A 26,195-nucleotide genomic window follows, 5' to 3' on the forward strand; every position below is an offset into this window, starting at 1 on the left:
TGAAGAGATGGAGGTGGCGTTGCGCACTCCAGTCATCGTTCCAACGACGGCGCGAACCCCGACCATCAAGGAAGAGCGGGTGGACGCCATTCACCGACGATTCCCGCCAGCGAGGCAGAGACAAGGCCCTCCACGGACTAACCGCTGTGGGTACTGCGGTGAAGATCACCCGGCCGCCGCCACGTGCAGCGCCAGAGGCAAGACGTGTCTCAAATGTGGGCGCCTCAATCATTTTGCCGCCGTTTGCCGGGGAGGCAAATTCAAATCGGCAGGTCCACGTGCCCGTGCGGTGACGCAGCGAATTCACCAGCTGTCCCTTGACCAAGACCGGCCCCCGCCGGATACCGAAGCACAAGACCGTCGGCCCAGGTATGAGGACGACGAAGATGACGAGGTATACATCGTCTCCTATGTCAGCCGAGCATCTACGAAACGACGGCCTCCACCCATGTGCTCCATCACCGTCGACGGGACGAACGTCAATGCGCTGATAGACACAGGTGCATCTGTCAACGTCATGGATTCGGAGCAGTACGACAGTATGTCCCCGAAGCCGACGCTGTCACCGTCCACGGCAAGAATATACACATATGGAAGTACGGAACCGCTCCCGCTCCGAGGGGTAATCCAAACCACGGTTGTCAATGGAGACTACTCCACAGAGACCAAGTTCCACATCACTGAAGGCAAGAAAGGCACCCTCCTGAGCTGCCATACCGCGGAAGATCCCGGCCTGGTCTTCTTCGCCAACCAGGTGCACCAGGCCCATGCTGACTTTATGCTCAAAGACTTCCCCGAGTTGTTCAAGGGCCTTGGCAAGCTCAAGGGGAGGAAGTTCAAACTTCACATAGACCCAACCGTGAGGCCCGTCGCACTCAGGCATAGGCGGGTACCCTTCAATCTACGGCCACAAGTAGAAGAGGAGCTACGGAAGCTCGAAGAGCTGGGGGTAATAGAAAAAGTGTCGGGACCGACACCTTGGGTCTCCCCGCTGGTCGTGGCCCCCAAACCGAAGCAGCCAGGAGCCATTCGCCTATGTGTGGATATGAGACTCCCAAACACCGCCGTCAAGCGCGAGAGGCATATCACGCCCACCATGGAGGACATCATAGCGGACCTCAACGGGGCGAAGTGGTTTTCGAAGCTGGACCTAAACTCCGGATATCACCAGCTAAAGTTGGAGCCGGCCAGCAGGTACATTACCACGTTTTCGACACATGTGGGGCTACGTCGCTACACCCGGCTCAGCTTCGGTGTGTCATCGGCAGCTGAAGTATTTCAAAACGCCATTCGGGAGGTGCTGTCCGGACTGACGGGTGTCATCAATCTGAGCGATGACATCCTTGTCTACTCATCAACCCTAGAAGAACATCACACCCACCTACGAGCAACCCTACAGAGGCTTGCCGACAGCGGGCTGACCTTGCATCGGACCAAATGCGCCTTTTACCAGGAAGCAGTGGACTTCTTCGGGTACACCTTTACCAGAGAGGGCCTCAAAGTAGACCCAAAGAAAGCGGAGGCGATCAAAGCGGCCAGCACACCCCGGAACCCAACAGAAGTGCGCAGCTTCTTGGGCATGGCCACGTACTGCGGCCGGTTCATCCCGAACCTGGCTGCCATCGCGGAACCACTCCGAGCCCTCACCCGCAACGATCAGAAGTGGGACTGGACCGCGGCCGCCAACAAGGCGTTCCAGAACGTTAAAGCCTGTCTTCTGGACAACACCACCATGGCCTACTTTCAGCCAAGAAGGAAAACCGAACTGATTGTGGATGCCAGTCCCGTGGGGCTAGGAGCCGTTCTTTTGCAAGAGTATGGTCCGGAAGAATGGAGACCGGTCGCCTATGCCAGCAAGGCGCTGACGGACACAGAAACCAGGTACGCACAGATAGAGAGGGAGGCCCTGGCCATCAAATGGGCCTGCCCGCATTTTCATCTCTACCTCTGTGGACAAGAATTCACCGTGGTCACAGACCACAAGCCGCTCCTACCTCTCTTTGCTGGAACCTCAAGACTAGCCCCTCCACGGATCGAGCGGTGGGCCGTCCAGCTACAAGGCTATCGCTTCAAAGTGGTATTCCGGCCTGGCGCTCATAACCCCGCCGACTACCTGTCGCGGCATCCGGACATTGCCACACAACTGCCATCCAGAGAGGACGGAGAAGAGGTGGAGGAGATAGTGCATATGGTCACGCAGGCCGCGTGTCCCGAAAACATGACCCTTAAAGAAATCGGGGAAGCCACGGCGGGGGATGAAACCCTCACGAGAGTACGCCGAGCCCTCGAGGAAAATCAATGGGCCCATTTCCTTGATGGTGCCTCGAGCCTTCGTCCGGAAGTCAGCCATGCGAGGCAGCAGCTCTGGCACGTCCGCAGTGAACTCAGTGTAGGAGAAGAAGGAGTAATCCTGCGAGGACACCTCCTCGTCATGCCGGAAAGCCTTCAACAACGCGCATTAAGCCTAGCACATGTGGGACACCAAGGCATGGCCAAGACAAAGGCGCGCCTACGCAGCAAGGTGTGGTTCCCCGCGATGGACAACCAAGTGGAGGTGATGGTCCGGTCCTGCCATGCATGCACGATCACCGGGGGCGAACCCCATCCAGCACCAGTGATCACAGAAGATGCGCCCCGGGCCCCCTGGACCCAACTCAGCATTGATTTTGGCAGCTTCCCAGACGGGAGGCAGATGTTGGTGCTGGTGGACTCCTTCTCGAAGTTTCCCGTCGTGGAAGTCATTGCGTCCACCGCTTTCACACACGTCAGAAAGGTGCTAAACAAAGTGTTCGCAACCATGGGACTTCCGGAGGAACTGAAATCAGATAATGGCCCTCCCTTCCAAGGGCGGGAGTTCCAATCATACCTGGACTCCCTCCGAATCAAACATAGGAATATCACTCCGTTGTGGCCTCAAGCCAACGGAGAAGTGGAGCGACTGATGCGGACCATAAACAGAGCCCTGCGGATAGCTATGGACAATGGGGAAGATCCGGAGGCAGCACTGGATCAGTTTCTAGGAGCCTATCGGCAAACACCGCACTCGACAACAAAGTGCGCCCCAGCTCACGTATTGTTCAAGCGGGCCCCCAGAGACGGCATACCCACAGTGAGCGAGTGGATGCCGGCAGAAAGAGATGCGGAGGCCACGCAAGCCAGGAGACGGGTCACCAATACCAAAGCAAGCCTGCACCGCCATGCCAAAGAGCCGGGCATCCAAGAAGGTGACGCAGTGGTCGTCAAAGATCGTTACCCAGGATGGAAGTTTCGAACACCGTTTGAACCAGAAGTGTGGAGAGTTGAAAGGGTGCACGGGACAATGGTCACGGCCAGGAGAAATGGACAAACAGTCACACGAAACATCTCCTGCTTCAAAAAGGCCACTGAAGCAGCCATGGGACACCAGCGAGCGGAGGAAGTTGCAGAGGAAGAGCTAGTGCTAGGGGAACCAAGCTGTCCCAGGTCCCCGAGTCCTCTGCCAGGACCGGCACGTGGAGAGAGTCAACCGAGGCCAATGCCACCCGGCCTCGGCCCCGAGCGGAGTCAGCCAAGGGCCTCAGAGGCGAGCGAAGATCCGAGGGCAACCCCGGCCGGGGCTGCCGAACCATCAGGGATCCGGAGCCGGCGATACAGCCTGAGGCCCAATCCGGTGCCCAGCCAACGGCTGAGGGACTTTGCATGGACATCTCCGTGAGCTGTCATTCGAATGCCCGAGGGCAGAAAGAACTAAAACAAAGAAGGGATGTAGAGAGCCACTCGGGCTCTCCACTACATTGTTGCTTTTCCCCCACGCACGCACGCACAACCCCGGGGCGGGCTCGCGCCGGGGTATAAATAAACAAGCGGAAGACCGCTCGTGGTCTTTCCAGCTAACTGTGATATAGTGTCTGTGTGCCCTTATTGCCTGCATTGCATAAGCACGTGGTAGGCCTCACTTACCACTTTACACCATCCTGTGGCTCTCTTTAGCGTATTCTTGCCAGGTCCTTTAACTCCCTGGAAAGGACCCCAAATACAAAAGACTACAACAATTGCCCAGCCTTGTTCTTCCGGGCAGGCAGGGTGATTGTGTGCATGCAGGCGATCGCCCGTGTCCGGACTGCCTCCCTGTAGCGGCGGGGGAGGGGGCAGATTCACTGCATCCCGTGCCTGAGGCTAGCTTGAGGTTTTCAACCACCCCCCCAATCTATGGCCGCACGTTAAGCCCCGCCGCCTTCGGCCCTGTTCCTAGCGTTACCGTCCGGAGTATCTGTTGTCCCGCGCTGATTGCCCCTTCTGCTGGGGGTGTCCCCGTTTCGCGCCCCTGCTTACCTCGCCCTCTGCTGCCCACGAGGCTTCGGGGGCATCCTCGCCCGCTCCGACCCCTGCGTGGTGCTTGGCCCGCCTATTCGGATTCATCCTGGTGATGGCTGTGCCGCTCTACTCCCATCTGCCGTCCCTGGCGCTGCCGTTCTGGCTGCAGGCGCCGGCCTTGTGTATGCTCCTTTGTGGGTGAAAGGCCTGCCGCTCGTCACTCAGATCCTACGCCTTCGGCTGGCCGATGGTCGACGGTCTTGGCTTCCCTGCTCAGGTTCCACCGGTTGTGGCCTGCCTTTCGATTCCGCCTCCTCAGTCTTCCGACATCCATGCTGGTCCCGCTTTACTCTTCCCTGGTACGCCGTTCCGGCTGGACAAGGGTGTGCTCTTCTGGGAGGGCCTGGTCCCGCGCCCACGCCGCCTGTGCTTGCTCATGCTCTCAAGCCCTAGGAGTTCCCGCACTGGCTTCTGGCGTCCGCTTCGGCCTCCCTCGGGGAGCAACGGGCTGTCTGGCCACCTAACAATGTAGTTAGCAACCTTAGCCCGTACAGGGACCTCGACACAAGATTGTGCTCCGCCATTTTTGCTGCTCCCCCCGCTCCGTGCAGATAGGAGCATGCCTGGGGGAGCAGGGTTTATAGGCCTCCTGGCTTGCCTTCGCCTTCCGCTATGCCCCTCTTCCTATTGGGCGACGTTTGTAACCCGCTTTGACCCCCATTGGCCGCCGGGGTGTCTGCACCAGTCCAGTGGCCGCTGCGGGGGAAGGGAAGAGGGTGGTTTTTTGTCCTCTTTGTCCTCTTCGCGCCAAACGCCGCTCCACCCCTAGTTTGTCCGGGGGGGCACGCCGCTGGTTATGGCGCCGGCTCTCGAGCCCCCTTCGGGAGCAGCCTCTGCAATACCGAGACGCACACCGAGCAGTCAGACAGACGTCCTCCGAGGCAAAGACAGACCCAGGCACATATAGGTAAAATCACACAGACAACAGGACAGGGACAGGCACTATGGCAAGGACAGAGGGACAAATGGAAGGGCGATAAAAGGGTCACGCAGCCGGAGGGAAACAAAGGCAAGAACAGACAGGAGTATGCACATGGAAAGATAGATAGGAGCCGTACTTTAAATGGAAACGGAATTGCGGATACTGTGTTAGCCCTGCTGTTGTTTGAATGGGTGACTTCCAGCAATTCTTTATGGAAACCAGTGGTGCGTGTGCACCACAGAGGAGCGGGGGGCAAATGCACGCCTATTTCCACGAACGCATATTTACGGCTCATTCAGTGAGGCAGAGGCTGGATTTGTTGATCGCGCCAAGACACACACGAATTTATTTATTTTATTTATTTATTTATGCATTTTTATATAGCGCGGACTTTACCCGAAGGGCGGCGCCGCTCGCTGTCACCGGGGTCCCGCTGCTGGGGGGCTGCTGTGTGCGGGCCCCGCTGCTCAGCTCCCGTCGCAGCTCTGCCCGCAGCTGGAGGTAGCCCCCGAGGGTGACGAGGTGCAGCGCCAGAGATAGTGCCAGGAAGCCCAGCAGCAGCCGTCCTTCGCCGGCTGGGAGCCTCGGGGGCGGGTCGGGGGGTCATGGCACCAGGAAGCAGGGGGGCTCTCCGGGATCTGCTTCAACCAGCAGCTACTGCCCCATGTCGCACAGCCGTGGAGACACTGCTGGGAGAGCCTGGGAGCCGGGACGCCAGGGGCTGGGAGAGATAGGGAGAGGGGAGGAGACCGCAGGGAGGAGCTAAGGGAGGGACGTGAAGTTAAGAGGGTGGGGCACTGCTGGAGCCGAGGACGGGGCAGCGGCGACTTTCTGCAGAGGAAAGTTAGCAGCTAGGACGGGAAACGACACCGAAGAGATAGAGGAGCACCGCGGCCCACGAGACAGAGAGCGGAGCATGGAGAGGCAGGTAGGGAAAGGACCTGGAGAGAGCCTTAGGCAGAGGGAGGACAGTAAACTACAGAAGGGGAGGCGAGAGACGCCGAGGGAAGGATGCAGGCGAGAGAGACGCTGAGGGAAGGGGACACGAGAGAGGCGGAGAGAAGGGGACACGAGAGAGGCGGAGGGAAGGGGACACGAGAGAAGCGGAGGGAAATAAACTGGAAAGACACTAACGCAGCATGGATGGGAGGCACCGCAGCCAGTTTCACTTTCATTCATTGAAGAGCGCGCACCAGGCAGGGGATGTGCGCGGCGCCGGCTGGGCGTGCGCGCCCACGAGGTCCAATCTCGCCAGGAAAAGCGCGTGGCACTTTGCTGTCCACATTCCCCCAAAAGTAACTACATAAGTTGTCTCGCCCTAGACAGCAAAGCTTCGCTTTGCTTTCGTCTAGGCGAGACCTAAAAAATGATGGGTGGGTGGAATGTACATATTGATCTCTGCCATTGGTCATCACATGTGTCTCATTCCAGTCCTTCTGTGCTTTTGCCAACTGTGGTACTCTTGGTGAATAGGAACAGGCCAGGTCCTCTTTGCCCATGATCACAAGCAACCCCAGACAGGTTTTGGCCTATTTGGGCCGCATCAGTAGGGTGCACCTTGATTCCTATATCATAGTGAAGGCCCATGGCTGTCCATACGGTCTCACTTAAGTTGTAGCACTGAGGAAAAGAAAAAAGGTGATGAGTGGAATTTTTGAACTAATCTCAGCCACCAGGACAAACTAGGGCAACTTACCAGTTCAGCATTTGTTTTGCACCTTATGCCACGAAGTACCAATGACTGAGATCAGTTCAAGTATTCCATCCATAATTACCTGTGGCTGAAAATATTTAAAGCATTCCAGCCATTACTTTTTTGTTTTTTTCTGAGCAAGTTGTGTGATACATATGCTCAGATGTGGGTCCAATGATACTTTACCATTGAATTCAAGCTGCAACTCAATGACGACAGCCAAAAGGCCGATACAGGTCTGGGGCTGCTTGTGTTACCATCTGAATGGGACCTGGACTGGCATTTCAGACAGGACAGTTCCGAGAGGAGGATAACCAAGACGGATTTGCATATATCATGTCCTTATTTACAGTGGCATAGCAAACAAAATAAAGATGGACTGGAAGATGGCCCAAGTAATTGCCAAGAATAATTCAAACATTCCCTCAATCACTTTTTTGCTTTTCTAATAGATCTACAGAATGTCCACACCAATTCATGTTTCAGAGAAAAGAGGACCAACCTTAGAAAGTAAACACAATCCACTTACGTGAGGTAACTACGAAACAAATCATGCAAACCCATTCAATTAGGGCACCTAGAAGATCCACAGAGAGCCCTGAACTAGGGTGAGATCATACAAAGAGATTGTTTTGATCATCTTATAAGGCAAGTCATCAACGCTCTAATATTTACCAACATATTGTGTGGAAATGTACCTTCATACATTGAAAGCTAGATGGTCCTGTCATTCATGGGCCCACAGTAGACAGGGTGCCTAGCTTAGAGTATGGAGGATGGGTCGCTTCATCACACACATGACGGATATCCTGTCTATCTTATTACAAGTGTATTATAGCCTATGGCCCTTGTAATAAGGTATACTGAATATTCATCACGTTTGTGAATCAGTACCTCTCAGGCAAACTCTAAATTAGTCCACAGTGCTTTTTACCATTCTAGAGGATTTGAATATCCTGGAACAAGATGCAATGTATTCACTGGGGTGATCAAGAGTGGACTATAGGGAGGGCTGGATGGTGGGTGTGGCAAAAAGCTATAACATATGCAGGCTGATGGGCTAAAGGGTAGAGACATCCCCCTTGCAGAAGAAAGCCAATGAGGAATGGTATCAATGGAAATTCAAAAACTGCTTGTGTCAGGTCAAACACATTTTTAGTGAGACAAAAACAAGGAGGGGATCGTCGATCAGAATGTCAGAGTTCTGTTCTGAAGTGCAAAGAGGGACCCGCCATATTCTTCTCGTAGTCTTCATCGAACTTTTCATTTTGGGTTACAGTGAAGTGGTTCTTCCAGTCCCCGACAATTCCTGTCCAAAGAGAGATATCACTTTGAATTATACATTGGAGGTTTCAAGAGAAACAAATGCTGTCTATTTTTTCCCAGCAAAGAGAGGTATCATGGGCAAGCACAGGTGGAGGTGCCCTGGGAACACAAGGAGTTTTTTGCTGATGTAGACATTATAAACAGATATCTTAGAGAGAGAGAGTACCCCACTATCACCAGGGATCAGGGTACAATGACAACCAGTCTAGGAAAAATCCCTTGGTACACACTAACAAGGAAATTCACTCTATTTCCATACCTTATCAGTCTAGGTATTCACACAGTCGTATTCCCACCAACACAACCCAATCAATCACAGTGATGGTAAATGGTCAATTTCCACACTAAAATTGAACGTTCACAGTCTTTTTAATAAAAAACATACAAGAATATATATACACATAAACAAATTACAATTTCAAAGAGTAGTCTTTGAATCTATACATTAAAAGAACAGATATTCAATGGTCTCCACGTGCAAATCAATTGAAGACCATTGGATCTAGACATTAGAGTGGTAAAGGAATCTAAAGGCCACATTGTAGAGGGGGGTTTTCTTATGATCGTAGAGTATCTCTGTCTGCTATATTTGTTTTTTAACATGTTTTGATATATTAATTGCGATACATGAATTTATGCTTGTCCAATGTTTATATTGAATTGTTTTTGAATATCTGTTCTTTTAATGTATAGATTCAAAGACTACTCTTTTCCTAGACTCGTTGACATTATAAACAGAGCCGAAATGGTAGTGGCAGGAGGCAGCAAGTACTGCAAGGGAAGAGGAAATGCAGGTGAACATTGAAAAGGAATGCTATTCTTCATAGGACAAAACATTTATCTCTGTATGACAGTATAATGTCTGGAGTCATCGAGGGGGCATTTCTGTGGACATCCAGGCAGTCTTTTGAGAACTTCACATTTATATATGTGGTGGTCTTTAATTTGGCATAATCTAGAACTTCATTCCAAATATGTCCTATGTGTTTGTTTAGCTTTTTGCGCATCGCACTAACACTGCCACAGAGCACTCAAAGAAGTTGTATTCATGCAGATGTGGCAAGAACAGCTTTCAGAATGTCTCAGTTAGCAGAGTGAATATCGTGCAGCAAAGGTAGGCTTGGAGGTAATCTGAGGGTAATGCATCCTGGGATACTTACAGGTGCCCCGAACTCTCTGGCCTACCATGGAACAGAAACTCTGTATAGTTCTGAAGGTAGCTTTGGCAGCTCATCAACATGAGTGTTAGGGCAGCCACCTGTGCGCAACCACATAGTGCCAAGGGCATAGCTTTCAGCAGTGCAGCAGGCACAGTGGAACTACAGCCCAAAGATCTGAGAGCTCCCTGCAACCAAATTGTAGGTGCCTTTTTTCAACCAAAAAGGATGGTGGAGGCGCGTTTCCAGGCCTGCATGAAGGTTCATTACACCTTTGCTATGCCTCTACACATTACACTGGTCTCTGCCAGTTCCCAGTTCGCATTTCCCATAAACAATATGATGTTTTCATGTACACTGCTATTGCACCTCAGTGCTCCACGCCAGGATCAGCTGAGGAGCACATGAGGAGGAGGAAGACGAATGTCGAGGCTGCCTAGTCCTGACTGAAATTCATGCCTTTTTCCCCACCTCCCTACCCTTCCTGTTTCCTTCTCACTCTTGCAGGTTCTCTACACTGGATCAAAGTCAAATGATAAAAAATAAGTAGTAGTGCTAAAAAACGATCACTGGGGAACACCATCAGCAAACAATGGCACAAATGTACCAGTGGAACCTAACTATGATCCACCTGCTGTGTTGTGTCTGTACGTAGCACTCTCCAGACAGATGTCTGAAAATACGCGGTTACATTTTAATTCAGCTTTGCCCTCTCACAAAGGCACATTTCATATTATTTTGCAGACATACTGTCTATGTGGCATAGCTGCTAAAAATGAGGCTGTCAGGGTGACCAACAATGCAACCCCTATGACCTATTTCATTCCACGCAGAGGAGCAGGGGAAGGGGCCCAAACTCAGCACTGGCTTCATGGAGGCAATTTCAGTAAACAATGTATTGCTCTGGGAGTGTGTTTCTGTGTGGGAGAGAGAGAGTTTAAGTGTATGTGGGCATGTGTGTTTTTGAATTTGCTACACTATATGTGAGAGCAACAGTGGGCATGTGAGCGAGTGTGAGAGTGTGTGTGTGTGTGTGTGTGGTTGGAGGAGTGATAGCATGTTAGAGTGTAAATGTGCTAGAGAGTGTGTTTGTGAATGTGAGATCTTGATGGGAGAGTGTGAATGTGTATCTGAGCTCATGAGTGTGTGGAAAAGCATGAGAGGGTTTGAGTTGTGTGCATTTTAATGTCTTTGGCTTGAGTGTGAGAGTATGTGTGTGCTCTTGTGTGTGTCCCTGTGCATGTGTGTGGGTAGAAGTGTGATCGACTTGAGCTAAAACGCAGTAACTGACATATTTTAGGTGATTCTTGGCCTATCTGTGCCTCTATGGCAAAATGCTAACACTGAAATGCTAGAGGTAAGTTTTGGCATAGGAAGGACAGCCACGATATGCAGCAGGCACCCCTGGCAAAAAGCAGTCACTGGCATATTCAAATTAATTCTTGGCATATGATGATACCCAGAGCAACTTGGTAGAACTATAATATAGAGGATGCATGACACATGAGAGTATGAATGGCAAACTCTCAAACATTGAGAAAACTCATAGGAAAAGTACTGGAGGTGCCCTTTACAGAGTCTATGTTTTTTTAAAGAACATTATACGAAAACTGTGTCATCAATTTGGCTTCTTTTTTAAAGAACAATCTTTGGAGCAAACCTACCAGAGACTGCTAGCTCAATTTACTGACTAGAATGTGTGGGAAATACTATGACGCACCACCTTCAAAGATCTCCAGCCACCACTGCTGGGCAGTACATATATTGTAGCTCAATAAAGAATGACCAGCCCCCAGGGAAGAGATCTGAGCAGGACATAACTCTCTTTTACAAGGACAATTTGTGGTCAAAGGGAGGGACTCACCCTTTCTCATGAATGGGGACACATTATGATCCATGACGACAAGTGGGATGGTACCATAGATGGACATAAAGTTCTGCTCCATCTCCTTGAATGATGTGTGGTAGACAATCTTCTCTAGAACTTCATCGCCAAGATCCTTCCCCAAGAACTCACTGATCTTCCGTATTTCACGCATCGGGTCCTGAAGAGAATGGGATAAGGCGTTAGTTTGCTGAATGCTACCTGCAGTCGTGCAGGTAGATGTAATGGTGAGATTTGCTTACATGATGTTGGGGAACTTTCAGCTCTCACCTCCATAATATCCTCGTAGAACAGGTAGAGGACACAGGGATCCTTTCTCTTCTCCCACCAGCCCTTCACGTGGGCATACCAAGAGCCGTAGCTAACTGTTACAAGAGCAGTCAAAATGCATACAATGACATTAACATGCTACATATCCACTAAGAACTCTGTCCTTAACAATAAGCAATAACTACAGTTAAAAAAAAACAGATGGAGATAGACATGGCTCATATTTAATATATGTTTTCCTATTGTGCAGTCTGCATGTAATTACACCCAAATGTATAGAATTCTGGAGTCTCACGAGTTAGTTTATGCCAATGTATGCCTACAACGTCATATCTCAGAATTTCGACAAACAAGTGTGCTGCTAGCATATCATGGCCAATATACTGAAAACTAAAACACTGTGGATACACATATATATTGGTAAGTATAGACCTCCTTCTATTAAATCCACATTTATGTATCTTGAAGATATATATCCTCAATGTAAATTTATCTAGTGCTATGTATTTTGAAACTTGGCTTACCAATATACACGTACCATTAAATTATTCTGGTTGTAAATATTTCAATAACAATATTTTTTTAAGCACAATATTTACTACTCGATATCATGATAGTATACCACACATAATCAACAAAAGCCACTCCAGAAATCTTCTGTGAGGACATTACATCAGAGGATTGTGTAATCGCCCATGTAGTTAGCTAGGCCTCTGCTAGTGTGCAGTAGTCCTACCAAAATATGGTGGGACAGACTTACTAAGGACTTGTGTTGTTCTTGTGTGACACAAGTTGTTGTAAAGCAATGAAAGTCCTTAACTGAGATTTACTAAGCCATGCAAAGCCACTTTGTGTGGTTTAGTAAATACAAAGTAACACAGCACATTACTTTGCGTGAGGTAGGTGTTACATGGGTGGAACATGGTTATTCTCATGCATCTACCTATGTATTTCGACACAAAACTCAGATTTACAAAGATTTGTACACCTGGGTTTGTGCCAGAATGGTGCACCTAACCAACAGAGGTGTAACAGGGAGAAATAACTTTATTTCTCCTAGTTAATTGCTCTTTACACATGTGCCACATTCTACAGCACAAATAGAAAGAGAAATATAGCTCTAAGGATTATTTTTGTGCGGGTGTCTTTTGCACTATGGTGCATGGTAGCCTCCGTTGGCGCTAGGCAGCACACAGTACGTCAGCACAAGGAAGAAGAGAGCAGAAATGCTCAATATTTTTGTAAATATGTCGAATTTCTGCTCTCTCATTTTCACTCAATGCAGTGCAGCAAGTTGCCTTGCTGCGCTGCGCTGCTCTGCATGAAAGGATGTTTGGTCTACCCAGGCGTTTTTATTAGCAACTTGCACTTATACTGACTCCCAATATTAGATCCCAACATATTATCACGATAAGTAACTGGGGAGTCAAGAATAGTGAATGTATATGTCCATATATGCTTACTAGGGCAACGCTTGGGTTTCACTATTGAGGAGTCTGTATATTTCTTGGTGGATATTATTGACCGTGATATTTTACCATAAAACCCGTTTGATACATGATGAACTATTGCCCGGGTTAGATCACCTTCAGAAATAAAATGGTTCATTATGGCAAAGTGGTAAACACAACTTTAATTCAGATACCTATTGACATTGGTGAATTTGAAGTTGGGGAAGCTGGGCAACAGTTTCGTGTATAATGAATATTGATTCATCACCCTACAGTAAGAGTGAACGCGGTTCTTTCATTAATCTTTAAAATAGGAGTGTCTGATTAGGAGCAGTGGGAATGGGTTCATGCTGCAAATGTGCGAAGTTACCAGCTACAAACCTAAGCAAGGGATAGCTAATTTGGTCAAAGGTGTCTGTACCTGGACCAACTATGTAGAATTTGATTGTGCCGAAGGTGGTTAATCACATTTAAGACACATTTTAGTTCATTAGAAGTGAGACCCTTGAGACCCTCTGGGTGAGTAGTGCGCTATACAAATTCTAACTTGACTTAACTTGGCTTGACTTGACTTGACTTGAGAAACAGCAGCTAGTGAACGGGAGGTCTCCTAAATCTCAGCCTTCTCAGCTCTCAGCCAAACCATGACACAGAGGTGGAATATTGAACTTCGATGTGTGGTTGCTTTGCACAATATTCAGCACCCATATGTATTTTATGATTTCCTGCCACTCTGGAAGATATTTCAAAATACTTCCTCCTCTTGGAGTTGATAATGGAAGCAGGGCAATAAAAAACCTTTGCTTTAGTCTGATTGAAGTCTTTCCAGCTGCAGTAGTGGAACATTGTCATCCTCTACCTCTAGCTGCCCCCCATTGCACAGTGGGCAGTTTCACTTGAGACTGATGTTGATGCCAGTGAAGTTGTTTAACCCTCTGTTCATAATACTGATGGGCTTGAGACTTCTGATTTCACCTGTAGTTCTCATTTGTATTTGATGAACCTTTCTGTCTGTGTGTGAACCGAAAACTGATGTTCAATAAAGTATAGGTTTAAGATTGTTCATGGTTGCCGGGTTTAACACTAAGATTAATTAGGCAAAACCAAATCATGGCAGTAATTGCGAGATGGCAAGTTAGAGGAGACGGATGCAACAATAAAGATGTGGGTGAACTTCATTTTAGCTTTGTTAAATTCATCTTGGAATACGTGAAAGGCTTCTGTTTGATTTTCGCGAAACTCTTCTGCAAAGTGAGTGGCTCTATCGGCCAAGGAGAGTAGCAGTCCTTGCTGCTTTCATTGATGTCACAACTGACCTGCAGACCTTCATGGGAACACAATCAAGTGTCTGATTGTTTATGTCATGGTACTTCTGAGAAAGCAGCTGAGCCATGCCTTTTACTTGATTTGACCTCAGGGAAAGGGAATCCTGATCACTAGGCTTTTATTTCTTTAGCAACAATTGTATTGGAGTTTTTAATGGAAGCAGACATCAAGAAAAAGCTCCTACTTAGCTTCTAGGTCCCTGTACAAAGGAACCATATGTTCGGAAGTTAACGTGAAGTTTACTGAGATCTTTGAATGAGGAGGAGTCATTGGTAGAATCAGCTTTTCTGTTTCTGTAGCCAATATGTTGAGGAATCTGTTGATGTCATACAGTAGTGTACCCCTTGAAAGAGCAGATACTCTAAGGCATATTTTGATATTCAAGCTCGTACATGTAGTTGGTCATATTGGGTGCATCAGTAAGATGGACTTTGGCCTTTTTGTTGTATGAGCCCTTGGTGAAGTAGTGTGGCTCACTGGTTAGAGGCGGCAGACCCGAGAGCAGAGGACGGCCCGGGACCAGGGTTCGATTCCCGGCGCGGCAGGTTTCTGGACCAGGGTCAGTGGACTCGATAATTCTCTCGCCTCGGTGCCCACTCTGATCAGCGATCACACTCGGCAACTCTGGGCATTAGCTTGCCTCATCTTCACTAACAGCCCCACCAGACCGCCGGGGATGCCTGGTCTCACCCTGGAGATACCCATTAAGGGACCATCTCTCAGGGAAGCCAGGAAGGGTTTCGCAGCGGTCGAAGCGCCTTGGGACCCTACGGGTAAGTAGTGCGCTATATAAATGCCAATACATTTACATACATTTACAAAGATGAATAGTGTCCCTTTAAGAGTACACCTCAGTGTATGTGATCTGGTAAGTGGAGTAGATTTTCGAAATGATGGAGACTTACTTCGAACTTAGTGTTTTTAGTTCCACAGTCTGTGATGGGGGCAGTGCCAGAAAACCCACAAATAGCAACAGAGCTGAAATATTCACAGATGGTAGATTGAGACACAGTCTATGGAGATGATATAATGGCAATGGCAGGAGACTGTGGCATTGTTGAATAAAAACTAAAATCCTCAGAATCCAACATTTACAAGTATTGTCTTCCTGATCTTGAGGGTTTTGAAACTCAAGATGGAGCAGTTGTTGAATGCCTCAGTGTTGAATGATATCTCAATATTAAAGAGTCCACAATAAGGCTCAAAGGTGAGCAGGTAGCAATTACACCTGTCCTTGATGTCAAATGGGAGTCCCAATATTTCTCCTGCAAGCACACGTTTTCCGATCTCCAACAAGGGCTGTGTGTTTAGGGGGTATGGTGGTTCTTGCTGGATGTAGATCCTTTTGTCTTCAAATGTTGTTTGGCTTCCTCCTGCTTGTCATACACGAAAATCTTCTCTGTGCTTTGGAATGTCCTATGGGGGGTTGTTTTGTCAAAGTAGACAGGTTTGGTATTTCTGTGTCTTCTTTTTTTCTAGGACAGTTCATAACAAATTGAAAGCAGGAAAGTAAAAAAGAAACAAAGGTGACAAATCCTGCCAGATAACATTTCCAACCACAGAGGTCCCTAAATTCATTTCAACTTTAAAAAAAGGTGAAACAGGAATATTTTTCTCATAAAAAGAAAGAGACAGCACATTTGCTGCAAAGATCCTGCGAAGAGGAGCTGGAGAAGGGAGCAGAAGCACCTCCCACTGCATGGCATGGAAGAATATGTGAACTATTGTTTTTCTTAAAGAATCGTGTATGCAGGATGATGGCTTTTTACAGGTTCACTTCCACTTTTTAATGACTTCAGGTACTAGTGTAATGACTTTGAACACTAGTGTGGGGTTGTCAAGCGTCCAGTGTATGTGCTCTGACACCTAAAAGTGTGTACCAGTGGCTACAAACTGGCTAATCTGTGAAAAGCAAGGCTAACTTACCTGTATGTCCCTAGTAAAGGTACTAAGAGTACCTACATCCTATGAGGTAAGGCGCCTTAAGTGGACTGCAGCACTATTTGTCCCAGTACTTACATGGCAAATGAAACATGACAGTGGAAGCACTGCCATATTCAACCTGTCAAATGAACCCTTTTGACAGGCCCAATTTCTTACCAATAAGTCACCCCTAAAGTCCCCTTAAGTCTACTCTAAGTGCCCAGAGTGTAGGAGTCATGGCTCTGAGTAGCAGGCCATGTATTGAGTGTGTGTGTTTTGCATGACAAGGTAGTGGAACATCTCCAAAGTGGATCTTCCCTATTGGAAAGCTGGTAGCCCCAGAATATAATATTTCAGTGACTTTAATTAATTCCAATAAAATGTAACATTCCAATAGTACTAGCCAGAAGGGTGTTTAAACGTGTAAAATTAATAGCTACTTATTGCCAAAGTTAGATTTAAGTTAAGTATTTTAGAAAAGCTGCATTAGAAACTGTACTTTTCCAAGTTGCCTAAAAGGGCATTGATAGCCTCTTCCGATTGCCCAGCTGCCTCCAGCTGCCCCGCCCTGCCCAGCAATTATGTGGCAAGTGTCCTCTGGAACTGAGAACAAGGGAGCCATCTGCTGGAAGGAGTCTTCCTCTCATGTAGCAGGATGGCTGGGGAGTGGGCTAGCGGTCTAATTACACTTCTAAGGCAAGATGCCCTGGCAAGAACAGGTATTACTGAATCCGTGTCTGCCATGTTTCCTTTGTAGGCCAGCCAGGATGGTTGCATTTTTAGTAGATTAGGAGTAGTGCTGAAGGTGAAGTATAGTCCCCAGGTAGCCACACTTCTGAGGTGGGATAGGGAGCTCCATAAGGAGAAAAAAAGATGTGGCCATGTGACCATGTTGGTAGTAGGTAGAACAGTGCAGTCTGGGATAGCTTAATGCTACACTCCCCAGGAAGTAGTCACAAGTTGAGTAGGATTGCCCCAGTGAGCATTATCCCTGGTGGCTAGTGAGTCCTACCTTCACACAAGTTTGTGAAGAAGATAACATTGACAACCCTACAATAGCACTCAGATCACTAGTGAACCTGTCAGAAACAGAGAAAGGCCTGTGCCTACAGGACCTTTATGCTGCACAAAGAGAAGCTGCATCAAGAAGGACTGCACCCGCTGCACCAAGGATTTCACCAAGAAGGACTGTGCCTGCTGTGTGCCTGCTGTTTGATCAGTGAGGAGCAGCCTCAAGGGCTGGTCTTGTTCCCACATGTACCCAGAATAGAAGATTGGTATCTGAGGACTAGTTAGCTAAGCTCCTGTACAGTTACAGGGTCCCAAAAAGTTTTAGGAAGTCTCTAGCAGCCTATAGAAAAGGAAACTCCAGTGGATCCAATCCAATTAGTTTGCCCTCGACTCTGCCGGGGCATTCTCCCCAGAAAAGATAAAGGGCCTCATTACAACTTTTTATTTAACAACAAGGGGTGGTGATGGACAGAGTCTCTGAATTAAGCAGAATACTCTCACCCAGTCAAGAGATCAGGGCTGGATCCAACACCGTTTTTTAGCTCACTGCACCATCCCAGCTCAGAACCTGGCTATATGCAAATTAGTCTGTTCCTGTCCCAGTGCATGATGGGAACAGGGCAAACCAAACTACCAAGCCAATTCTTACACTGGGAAGGAAACAAGCTTCCGGGGACCGGTTTCTGGCATTTCAGCCGTCGTCGGCCCGGCTTGCTTAAATCCTGATGGTGCAATGAGCAAGGGACTCACGTCTGAGTATACCCTTCCACGCTTATGGTGGAGTCTTAGAAAGGCAGCACCATGGGCACACCACAGCGTGTTCTCGCATGGCATGGATGGTAAGGTCCATGACGTGCTGGAATCGGGGGCATATGCAGACAGGGGGGGCCCACCATGTGCCCCCCTGCATGCATCCTCAGGATTTCTATTGTTTTGGTGTTTTATATGAATTGGAGTGGGGTTTTTATTGTGATATGATTCTTTTTTTTAAAGTATTTTGGAGTTTTACACATCTTTTCTCCTAAGTTAAGCCTGAATGCTCTGTGCCAGACTACCAAAAGTGGTGCTAAGGTTGAAGTCTCATAACCTCATCAACTAATAAACCAGTTTCCTACAGTGCTATTTGTAACGAAAAAGAAAGTGGCATTTAGACAATATTACCTACTAAATAGTCCTTTCCAGCTACTTTGAAAATATATATATCACCAAGCACATGACAGAACTTTTCAGTGCTTCTGACTATCAAGAAAGATCCTCTGAAGAATAACCGTTCGAGCCTAAAACTTAACTGCTGCCATAATCCTGCCTGATTGTTACTGTGGGGCATTTTACCGGACCTGACAGCGCGGACGGAGGAGAGTGGTCCCGGCGCCGACTGAGGGCAGTTCACCGGACCTAAGAGCGGGACTGCCAGGACCAGGTTGCTTAGCGGCGTGAGACCTGCCGCACCTGGGTCCTCTTCCCGCCCCGCCTTCCTGCAGTACTTAGCCCCTCACAGCCCCCGCTCCGCGGGAGCCGTTTGAGCCTAAAACTTAACTGCTGCCATAATCCTGCCTGATTGTTACTGTGGGGCTGTAGGAGAGTAGGGTCTGCTATCCTATGGTCAACCCACATTTTTGCTTTTTGCTTCACTGGTTTTCGACTTAATGGGGCTGTGGGCCTGCTAGTCAGACCCACAGCCTGCTGTTCTCTCTCTAAATTCACATACATGTACTACAGGTACATAACCCAATTGGAACTGGACACCTTGTCAGCCCCTTTACCATGCACTATAGGTGCTCAGGGCATAGGTGCCAACAAGGCCTACCAGGGGCTGCAGCATATTTTTTGCCACCCCTGGCTGGTACTTAAATCGACACTACTGGCTGATCACTCAGCTGGGGCAAGTTGATGTAATCACCCCTTGCTTAGATATAGTATACCTATATCTAAACCTATATCTGGACACATATATACCTATAAGACACTCCTATGGCAGGCCTTAACAATCCTGGAGGCAGAGTGCTTGGTTTTATGTGAGATGGTGCTCTAGCATGAGCTGAGCCTGTCTGCAGCTGTCGGGAGCAACTCCCTAAGCTGTTCCGGGATAATGCCATACCATATACTTTTAAGTGCATTATAATCCATCGCGGTTATGTGCTAACTTTGGTTTGGCTTTATCAAAACATGTCGTGTTTGGTGTCATACATTTTGGAATACTACCCCCTCGACAGTCCTGTCAACGGGGGTAGCATTCCCCCCTTCTAGAGGGAGAAGACATGTTACTTTACTGAAACGCGGTTGATTTTTAAAAGAGCCTCAGCATCACAAAATGGACGCTTCTGCCACAGACACGAGTCTGACCTCCTGCTTCTGACCGAAACTTGGCAGACGAGGCCTGGACAAAGGGTTTCCTGTCGCGGGGAGGTGTCACACCACCCCAGACAGGAGATAGTGGATTGTAGCAGGGAGGTTTGAAAGAAACCAGACAGTGCCTGAGGAGCACAAGGCTTCCCCTTGCATAATCCGGTCAAACCGGTTCTGGGGCACACCAGCCCCAAACCCAGCGTGACCCTGGACAAAGGGAAAGGGGTGTAACCAACCCCTTCCTGGGTCCCACCCACAGGAGGGACCTAGCAGGTAATCCAGCCCACCAGATTGGTATAAGAGTGGGAGCAGTGCTAAAGCATTCAAATTATCCTGACTGAAACTTATGAAACGAAACTCTGGACCCTTCAACATTTTTCTCGACGTAGAAGACTGAAGAATCTCCCTTGTGGTCAAGGAGTGACCACCCTGTGCAAACAGGCACCATCCAGCACCTCAACATTTGCTTTGTTGCAGTTCCCGCCGGAACTCGAGCGACAGAGTACAACAAGACCCAGCGTTCCTGCCTTCTAACAGCCCGATCCACAGTCCCTGCAGAGCTGAGACCCGTGGAGGCGACCTAAAGCGTGGGGCCGGCCATCTTGGAAAGACCACGAGGCGCTGACCGTGCAGCTTCCGAGGCTCCCTTGAAGATGTGCATTGGAGTTTGAGAAGCCCCAGCCCTGAGCCATGCCTGCACCCAAGCTCACCCCTCTACACTCACCGAGTGCTGCGTGTGGCCCTTCTGCACTTTTTGGCTCAACGCGTTGGTCCGGTCGCTTGCCCGTTGGCTTGCGGCCCCAGTACCAACAAACCTTTGAATTTGACCTGCCAGTCCTGTTGCTCTGGACTGGCCTCCACTCCCCTGAAAAGGAGCACCCGCTCTGATCTTGCTGGTCCGAGTACTAAGCGATCTTCGAATCCTGCGTGGGTTGCGCTTGCCAAGGGTTGTTTGCTCCAATCGGGAAGCCGACACCGCCCACAGCGAGAGCCTTTGTGGGACAGCTCGTGATCTACTCCTGGACATCCTCGGTGCCCCAGAGTCCACGTGGCAGCGGAGAGAAGCTTCATGCCAACCACCTGATTGCGCCCGGCATTGCCTGGTTCCTTCCTGGTTCCACCCTGGTCACTGCTGAGTGACCCAGACTCTGTCCCCTCTGCTTTCAGGTACTCTACATCTTCGATCCACCCTTGGATCACACCAGACACTTCTCTTCTCGACGCCTGCAGCATCTTCATCTTCAGGCACCATCGACCTGTGTGACGAAACCCGAAGCCCGGGCAAAGGCGGGCCGTCTGAGGCCGTCCGAGGATGACCGAGGCAGGGCAGGGCCACCCCCCTTTAATGTTTGGTACCCTTACTCTGTGCTTTTTGGGCTGATCCTGTACATTATTTCATCTATCATGTATCTACCCTTTGGTTTTGCATAAGTGTCTTCCGTTAAAGAAGTATCGTATAGTATTATCATGGCCTTACGCTCAGGACGTGAAAGAAATGTTACTTTGAATACTGCTAGTGGAATAGTGACGGGACCCCTGGACTTTTTTATAACTCGGGCCGCTGGATTCCTAGAAAAAGAAATAGCCCTTACAGAAAAACGACTGTCCCTTGATTTATTAACAGGCAAATGTTCTTCTTTAGGCCCGATTGGCTCAGTGGCAACGCCGGTGCAATGCAGCGGGCCTGATCCTCTGGTTGTTGCTAGCCCAATCCCCTGTCCTCTGCTGGTGGAGTCAGATGATCTAGCGGCTTTATCTATCACAAGCTTAACCTCATCCAGTATTGACTCTAGCGGCTTTAGTTGCAGAACACCCAAAACAACAACTCAACCACCCGCCCCCGATAGAACAAGATCAGGCGATGGGGATAGGTAAGAGTCTCATTGCGACCTCTAGGACATCCAAAAGGAAGAGAGGTTGGGGACATAGGAAAGGGGGCTGTGCGAAATTGACAAAAACACAAAATATGAGGGTAGGGACGCAAGTTGTAGCGCAGACCCCTGCCCCGAGTGCTGTTCCCCCCGATCCTGTGCAATCTTTGCCACAGGACAATATAAAGGAGGAACTCCTCGCGAATATGGAAATATTAGTAAAGTCACTATTATTGCCTTTGGTGGAACGAACGAAGCAAATTAATAAAAAATTAGATCACTTAGAGTTGCTGGTAAAAGGGAATACTTCCACACTCGAGGCCTGGGTGCAGGGGATAAAAAGTAATGTTTTCACAGGGCCGGAAAATGTTAACCCTATTAAAGTTGTACAATCTGCACCAAGTATAGCCCCTATAGCACAGAAAACGAAACCAGTAACACGTAAAAATCTTGCACAAACTAGAAAGGCCCAGAGTACTGAGGTAGGGATACCGGCTGCACCAGAAACGTTGGTTGATCCAATACAAGTGGCCAACCCTCCCCCTGTAAATCTAAATAAGGAAAAAGTACTTCTCGAAAAAAGGCTTCCATGTATTAATTTACCCCCGGCCTCAGAACCCTTTACTGTCATATTAACGGGGGTACCAGGTATTAGGCCAGAATCCTCTGAAAGCGAAAGAGAACTGAGGAATAAAGTCATTTTTTGGCTTAATAAAAACAGGAGACTACCCCCTGGCTCAAACACTGAGATTTTAAATGTAAGAAGAGAGGCCTGGGTGGGTAGCTGCCCCAAGGATCTTGAAGGCGATCTTATTATTATTAATTTGAAGGATCCATGGGCTGTGGACTTTGTCCGACGGGCAGCAAACTTCGGCAGATTGGGCGACATTCAGTCTCTAGGCTTAGACTATTTCTATCCCTACACGACTCCAGGCCTGCCCCGCCCTTTATATAATCATGGAAGAGGCAGACGTTTTGGGGAGCACAGATGGAACTGGGAGACACAGTTTATACCGTTGAGAAATAGAGTCGAGCCGTTGATGGGGCTGGACGGGGTGGATTGACTCCCGAGAGCACCTACTTGCATTGGTATGTCTGACAAGACGGGAGGGGCATGGGTGGACAGCCATATAAAGTTAAGGGCATTGTCCGGACAGCATGTTGACGATGTAGTTGGCTTGGATCAGGAAAGGGACACAGGGGCGGACCCAGCTTTGGCAGATAAAGAACTTGTAACTACCTTGGAGGTCTGTGGTTTCAGGGGTATTAATATCACTAGGCTGCTGGAAAAGACAGATCAGGGCAAGATTAACCACCAATGTAATTTTTCCTTTAACCCAGGAAATGTTAGTCTGACCCACAATTCAGAATGTCTAGTGACCTTAGACGACACACCCAGGAACTCGGATATTACCCTTGTGGTAGGGTAGAAAGTGGCAGGAGGGGTTACAAGCTAGCTAGTTGGAATATTGTTGGCTGGAATAGCAAGGTGAAATCACTGGGCTGGAGGGACTTTGTAGATAAATATGATATACTAATCCTCCAAGAGACATGGAGTGTGAATGATATTAGTTATGAGGGATTCGTTTCCTTTAACCTACCAGCACAAGGTTCGACCATGTGTAGAGCTAAAGGAGGCCTCCTCATTTTGCTTTCTGTTGACTTCCCTGCTCAAGTTAATGCTTATGAAAAAGTGGGATCTCATTCCCAATTGTTATGGCTACAACATAAGAATGGCCGTAACTTATTGTTAATTAACCATTACAATAACACACCCAACTCCCTACGTTCGTCTGTAGTTTAAGAACTAGAAAAGGCCCTTGAGAAGATCTGTCGGGTTAATCGAGTTAATTTTGCATTCATTGGGGGGGCGGGGGGGGGGGGGGTTAACATCCCAATGTGTTCTTTATCACTAACTAAGGTGTGTGGGTCCAATGACGATAGAGGCGAAGGCTGTATTCACTTTCATCATAGTCCCTACGGTGAGTCTTTGAACTCCGCTATGGCAAAGTATGATCTAGTAGAATTACAACCCACAAAAGACCCAGAGGGTAACCCCGTCCCCACTTTTACGGGGAAGAATGCTGCCACAGTTATTGACCACCTGCTGATCTCAAATGATATTAGCGCGTACTGCGATACCCCGGTCGTACTGGATCTTGCGATTAGCGACCATAATTGCGTCACGCTAACTTTGTTTATTTGGGGAAATAAAGTATTAGCAGTAAAAACAGTTGTTACTGACATAGTCCCCTGTAAACCAAATGGCCCCAGGATAAAGTGGAGGGGAGATAATTCAGAAGAACTTTTGGTTAAAATTGTGGCGGCCTGTCTGCCCGATCTGCACTACTGTTTGGGTGTCAATGCGGACTTTCGGGGGATCTTGACCAGCTTTAACAAGATTAACGCTTTAATTGGTAAAATTATGACCCCCTCTAGACATAGTAACAGTAAGATGAGGACAGGATGGTTTGACTCCGCTTGCACTGAGTCACCTCAAAAGCTTAAAAAGGCCTTAACTGATAAGCCTAGGGGGAGGTTGATTATTATAAATCTTAGAGCCGCTTATAAAGGGCAGTTAAAGCGCAGGAAGCATGAACTACAGGAGGAAGCTTGGGACAACTTGACCAAGGCTGTTGATTTATCAGATAGTAAACTATTTTGGGATACGGTTAATTGTCCCTTTCTTAAAGGTGATAATATCCCCGTCCTCACTGCTCAGGTAAGTGAGGAACGTTGGGTTTCGCACTTTAAGAGTATTTTTGACCCGGAAGGGATGACTGACCTTCGGATTGTGGAGTCTGATTTATGGCCAGTAATCCCCTTAAGTATTACGGTGAGGGAGGTAGAAAATGCCAGCAGGCTTAGTAAGGGAGGGAAAGCCCCCGGCCGCGATGAGGTGCCTATCGACCTGTATAACGTCCATATGAAATTGTGGGGACCTGTCCTGAGCAAAGTTTTTAATGCGGCTGTTATGGAAAGCACCCTGCATACGTGGAGTGAATCCGTAATTATCCCAATATATAAAAAGGGAGATAGGTCGGATGCTAAAAACTACCGACCTATCTCCCTTTTAGATTCATCATTGAAGACAATGAGAAAGGTGTTGTTGGTTAGGCTTGAGGAATGGGTTGAGGAGAGTGGTACCCTCGCGTGGTCCCAATTTGGGTTCCGTAAGGGATTGGGAACCATCGAACAATGCATCAACCTAGACCTTATTATAGAAAAGTATACACGCGCAAAGCAGGGTTCGCTTTTTCTCTGTTTCGCTGACTTAAGCAGCGCGTTCGACCTTGTTGATCACACCCTGCTGTGGTCAACCCTACTAGATCAAGGTGCTCCTCCAGGGATTGTTTACTTTCTGGCCAGACTTTCTTCTAAATTATCTGCCCGTATAAGATATGGCCAAGGGGGTGAATGTACGGACAGTATTAGAGTTAATTTAGGCATAAGACAAGGTTGTGTCCTTGCGACACTGTTATTCTCCCTCTTTATTAACGCAATCGACACTGAGCCTAAAGAAGTTAACTCTCACGCCCCACATGTAGGCAGTCAGGCTGTCCCAGTTTTACTTTATGCTGACGATTCTGTGCTTTTATCGAGAACCCCCGTGGTCTGCAGAGATTAATGAACAAATTTGCCGGGTTTATTAAGGGAAGGAAACTAAAAATTAATAATACTAAAACTTTTATTATGACGTGCGGAAAGACAATGAGGAAGTTGAAACCTTTTTATACAGAGGACCAAAAAATAGAAACTGTCAAAAAGTTCTGCTATTTAGGCATAACATTTAGCAGTAACGTAATGTGGTCCCAGGAGATTACCAATGTCAAAGCCAAGATGTTGAAAAGTGCATATGGTGTTTTTAAATTTGCGACCAAGCTTGGGGAACATCGTATTTATGAGATGTTGCACATATACCGTTGTAGATGTGTTTCAATTGCACTTTATGGATCTGGTGTGTGGGGGCATAGTCGTCATATGGATTTGCAACTGGAAAAAAACTGTTTTATTAAAAAATTGCTGTTTACCAAAGGCGACCTCTATAGAGATAACACACCAGGAGTTGGGCCTGGACTATCTGTCAGATCTAATTAGTCTAAGACCATTAATGGTGTGGAGAGCAATTTGGTCAAAGGAAAAAAACAGTTTTACTAGGAGCATCATTAATGACTGTCTTCACCTTGATAACAGTACATTGATCCCTTGGATAAATTATGTTGTGAAAACTGCCAGGATCTGCTTAACTTAAATATCCGGGTTGATCCTGACGGTCTACCTACTATTTCTAAGAAAGAGCTCAAGAATCTCTACCTGAGTAAAAAAGCCCAGGTCCATAGAGATACTAACATCTTGTTAACTATCCCACAGTACTATTACTCTAATAAGGTCACTGGGGGCTTCCAAAACTATCTAAAGGTAGTCACCAGACCCTTTCATCATTTTGTCCTCACCAGACTAAGATTGGGAATCGTTCACCATTTGGTGGCAGTTTCCCTCCATGAAAAGTTACCCAAACTGTACCCTGCCCTTGTGACGGGGAAACTAAACAGAGTACCACACACTTTTTATTTACTTGTGGTCTTTACTTGCACTTCCATATTGTTTTATCTGAGACCCCTATTCAAAAAAAAGGTAGTAAGAACGGTTGAATCTGAAAT

The 26,195-nt window shown here is 48.0% G+C and overlaps 1 protein-coding gene across 4 annotated transcripts in view; it reads right to left on the reverse strand.

The window, feature by feature from the left end:
- LOC147705720 (sulfotransferase 1 family member D1-like) overlaps positions 1-26,195 on the reverse strand; it is an 876,537-nt gene that overhangs the window by 567,857 nt on the left and 282,485 nt on the right. For 2 of the 4 annotated variants that reach the window (XM_086932153.1, XM_086932154.1), the window contains exons 6-7: positions 11,607-11,701; positions 11,316-11,496 (exon numbers count right to left, since the gene is read on the reverse strand). In XM_086932153.1, the coding sequence (XP_086788279.1) occupies positions 11,316-11,496; positions 11,607-11,701 (276 nt within the window). Of the gene's footprint in view, positions 1-7,594; positions 8,278-11,315; positions 11,497-11,606; positions 11,702-26,195 lie in introns of those variants that run through there. The other 2 variants (XM_086932156.1, XM_086932155.1) reach the window with 2 other exon arrangements.

This window comes from Lissotriton vulgaris, chromosome 7 (assembly GCF_964263255.1).
Source record: "Lissotriton vulgaris chromosome 7, aLisVul1.2, whole genome shotgun sequence".
NCBI lineage: Eukaryota > Metazoa > Chordata > Amphibia > Caudata > Salamandridae > Lissotriton > Lissotriton vulgaris.